This window comes from Glossina fuscipes, unplaced genomic scaffold (genome assembly GCF_014805625.2).
Source record: "Glossina fuscipes isolate IAEA_lab_2018 unplaced genomic scaffold, Yale_Gfus_2 1, whole genome shotgun sequence".
NCBI classification, from domain to species: Eukaryota; Metazoa; Arthropoda; class Insecta; order Diptera; family Glossinidae; genus Glossina; species Glossina fuscipes.
In genome coordinates, this window is record NW_023998415.1 from 17,131,810 (window position 1) to 17,136,015 (window position 4,206).

A 4,206-nucleotide genomic window follows, 5' to 3' on the forward strand; every position below is an offset into this window, starting at 1 on the left:
TGATCGCTAAACGTCCATCGACATTGTGATCGCAATCATATGTTTAGATAGCGGTTTCTTTCTCTTTTTGGAAATGTTTTATTAGTATTCGAATATGTATTTTGGTTTCTTAACGTTTATGCTTTTGCCTCTTCTTTTAATTAATTTTTGGATAGTTTTTAGTTAAGAAAAACGAAAAAACAGTAGCATTTCGAATAAAATATATAAAAAAAAAAAATTGATTTATAAAAATACGAGCCGTTTATCATTATTTCGCAGAAAATTCTTTTATAAAACCGTTACTCAATCATTTATTATATGTAACAATACAATCGATAGAGACGATTAAATCTTGTTATGTGCAATATTTGCAAAAAAAAAAAAAAAAAATTAATAATAATAATAATAATTATATCAATTTTTTTATCAATTCATTTCAAGACACTACGTATTTAGAATATTATTAACAGGCGTTGTTGTTAATGTTTCATTTCTTTGCGTAGATGCGCCTTTCAAAGTTTAACATCGACCGCGCAACCGCAACATTCAATTCCAATAATTTTGCTTATCTACTCTAGTTTAGTTCGCATAAACTATTGAATCTCTTCATGTCGTTTACCTATTTCGAGGTTATCTGATGACATTTATTTTAGTTTCGCTTGCGATTTCATCTTGACTACCATCTACTGTCATTGCATAGAATGCAAAAAAAATTTACAAATTCAAAATCATATAAATCTCTTTGTTAATACATAAAAGTCCAAGCTTATCATCTGTAATGATTTTAGCGACATAGATTCGTTCGCATTTGAAAGACGTTCTCAATATTCTTCAGCCAATTAGATGCAAAAGTGCATAAGTGGTGCTTAGAGTTATGCAGAGAGAGAGAGAGAGAGAGAGAGAGAGAGAGAGAGAGAAAGAAAGAGAAAGAGAAAAAGAGAAAGAGAGAGTGTTTGTGATGAGTTGCCTACGGATTATACCCACAACTTGGAAAATTTTACAACATGTCCAGGACGTATCACATTAATCAAATTGCCTATACACCGGCGCCCGCAATAAATGAATGAAAAATGTTAAATGTCGTTACATATTTCAGCTTGCACTACATCCACAACGTTTCTATATCTTTGAGACAAAGATAAGCGAAAACATAGTTATGAGAGCATTATTATTATTATTATAGTCTTTATATATATAGTTTTCATCAATTTACACATCTACTGAGTCTGCTGCGAATTATTCATACGCTTTTAATACATAGTTTTGATAGTCGTAAATATCTCATCCCATTCATCCATTTGCTTATCGTTTATCAGACTAATGACATTCTCACAATCATCAACGTTAAGATATAAATTGTAAATATTGTACGAGATCAACGAGGAAGTGTTTGCTGGACACACAAAAATATTGCCGATTAGGTAACTGACACACTTGTAATTTACAAAAATTAAAAATTCTCGCCTAAAGCGATAATAATCAAATATTAATTCTCTTTTCTTTGTTGTTATTTAGAGCTTTTTTTTATTTTTCTTTTTCCTCTGACTTATCGAAGTTTACTTCAAATGGACGAATACTTTTTTTGCTAATCTTTAAATTTATTATTTATTATAAATATATTCATATAACTTCAACTCAACCTTCAAAAAAAAAAAAAAAAAAAAAAAAAAAAAAAAGATCATTTTGAACAACAATTAATTAAAATTCAAGCAACAAGTTAGAAAAATATTTAACATAGTGCAAGGATAGATAACGAAACGATAAACTAAACTTAACCAAATACATAGATGGAATTCTTTTCGTTCGATAAATTTGATATATGTATATATATATATATTTTTTTTTTTTCAAAATCCTTAATTTTTTTATCCCTCTCTCAATCTCATGTCATCAATTAAAATACGTAATTAATATGAGTTATAAGTTAATCTGGTCCTTTCGAGTCAAATCCAGTCCAGCTTTGACTAATTCACTTATCTCTTTTGATTTCTTTCCCTTAAAGAGAAGACTTAATACAAGTGCATAAGATTGCGGTAATGATAGTTGGTTTTGCTATCAACTTGCGTTTTTTTTTTTTTTGCTTCTAAATTTGAGAATGATTTTTTTTTTGTCTGAACATATTATTACCACAAAGTGGTGTAATTATCAATTAATTGCTGGTCGGTTATACTTAAGATATTTATTAGTATTTTGAGTTCAAAAAACTGTTAAAGGTCTAAATATCTATATAAATGATGTGTTGTTTTGGGTAATAATAAACAACAATATTTTACTAATGTACTTAATAGACAAGAGATATATTAATTTTGACAGGCCATACGTAACAACTGCTTATTCTTATATATATATATGCTTTCCTTTCTTATGTTTGATCTAAACAAAATCTTATATTATCCTCTTACTAGGGCCATGTCCTCGTCCTTAGATAGAGCATACGGTTGCTGGACATGTTATGTTGGAAAAATCTTGACAATATTAATATTGAAATTTTCCAATTGGGGGAGAGATTAACTGGAATAATACATTAAATGAATGTGATGCTAAAGAATCGAAAACTCATATCAATGGAAAATATTTTGCAGTTTAACTATACTGTGTTGTGGGTGTGCCCAATTAATGGATGGATATTATATATCCGACCTAAGCTGGATACAAATTTTTATACTCAACCTTACTTATGATATAATGTACATTTTGTTTGTTCGGATATATGTGTGTAATATGTTTTTTTTTTTAATTCGTTTTAAATTTGTCTGCCCGTCTATCCATCCGATGTCCGGCGCACCGGATTTGTTTTGCTTCAAAAACCAGTGCTATTGGAAACGTATTTGATCGGACCAGTTTTGCGAACATTTCACATATCATGCGTGATCTTGCAAAAAAAAAATCGTTATATGAAAAAAAAGTGCAATTTAAAGAATTTCTCGAGTAAGATACATGCTATGAACTCTCTATCCTATAATTGCTCTCACAAGCAGTAAGCTTTTACTTTGAAGAATGTATATCTATTTTCTTGATCCACATCTCCCATGTGCCAGCACATGGAAACAAGTTATAATTTTCAGTATCTTACCTCGCACATAAATGAGGAATTGTCGTACAGAAAATGGCATTAGGTATTAAATGGTTAGCATTGCTCGACTACAATGTTTTAAATCCCTTTCTCTGATAGACTTCTTTTTTTTTTCTATCAGCGAACAGTTTCGTAAAAATGTATTCAATAAGTCTTGGAAGAAGAAAAAAAAAAAAAAATTAAATAGAAAATGTAAACAGTTTCAGGTCAATAATAAATCTTTCAATAAATGAGTAGAGTTATACGTATTTATATATATATATACATATACTTGCATATTATTGCATTCTACCAGTTATGGCTACCAAGTGGCGTTAAATGCGATTGCGTTGTATAAGTGGTGGTTGTAGTTGTGGTTATGGGTGGTCCATATCTCAAAACAGTTCTTGGACCATTATAATTGTCAAAGTTGACCGGGGCAACAGGTGCCTCGTAAGGAGGCGTAATGGGTAAAGGTGTAGCAAATTGATATGCCGTAGACCTGCCCATAGCACCACTGGTATAGGTAGTAATAGGATGTAATCGTGTGTGATAATTTATTGATGGCGTGTAGGAAGCATCCGCAGAAAGATATGGTAAGGGATTTGAAGTGTATACAACGCCCGGGCTATACGCTTGCGCGAATTTAACATTTCCCGCGGCCGCATAATTGCGCAAGAATTTTGCTATAGGACCAGCTGGGTAATGTACACGTGTCGCAGCCACGGGTGCATTGGTATTAATGTCTTGCAGGAAACCTGCATCACTTCCTTTCGGTACGAGTAACAGGAAAGCCAATACGCAGGACTGTGAACACAATATACAATATGCTCGTAATTTTCAAAATTATTTTTGTTTAACGTACTTTACCGTATTTGTACTTACAATATGAAACATGTTGTTGCGATAATCTCCAAATTTGAAATATGCCGCCCATCGTTACTTCGTAAGGATTTTATAGTAATTTTTCGTTTTTTTTTTTTGTCTAAAAACTACCAAAATATAACCAAAAAATGCGTGCACAAATTTATTAAAGGGATTTAAAAAGCCTTAAAGAAAGGTTAATGATTGGCAGGGGAAGTGAACCTACTCAGACGAAATTCGTCAGCATATGCATAAATCATACTCAGAAATTAAGTTTAAAATGAGTTTGCGGAGACTCTCTGAATTCATTC

General features: G+C 31.2%; 1 protein-coding gene across 2 annotated transcripts; it reads right to left on the bottom strand.

The window, feature by feature from the left end:
- Nucleotides 1-2,090: 2,090 nt before the first annotated feature.
- LOC119645314 lies at nucleotides 2,091-3,969 on the bottom strand. 2 transcript variants are annotated; one of them, XR_005248648.1, is made up of 3 exons: nucleotides 3,917-3,969; nucleotides 3,053-3,838; nucleotides 2,091-2,851 (listed from the first exon to the last, which is right to left on the bottom strand). XR_005248648.1 is itself a non-coding variant. In XM_038045456.1 (2 exons), exons 1-2 carry the CDS (start codon nucleotides 3,926-3,928, stop codon nucleotides 3,341-3,343), a joined length of 510 nt encoding a protein of 169 aa, XP_037901384.1. In that variant the 5' UTR covers nucleotides 3,929-3,969; the 3' UTR covers nucleotides 2,091-3,340. The 2 variants fall into 2 exon arrangements, 1 of the variants encoding a protein (XP_037901384.1); XM_038045456.1 differs by having other exon boundaries at nucleotides 2,091-3,838.
- Between the last annotated feature and the right edge of the window lie 237 nt (nucleotides 3,970-4,206).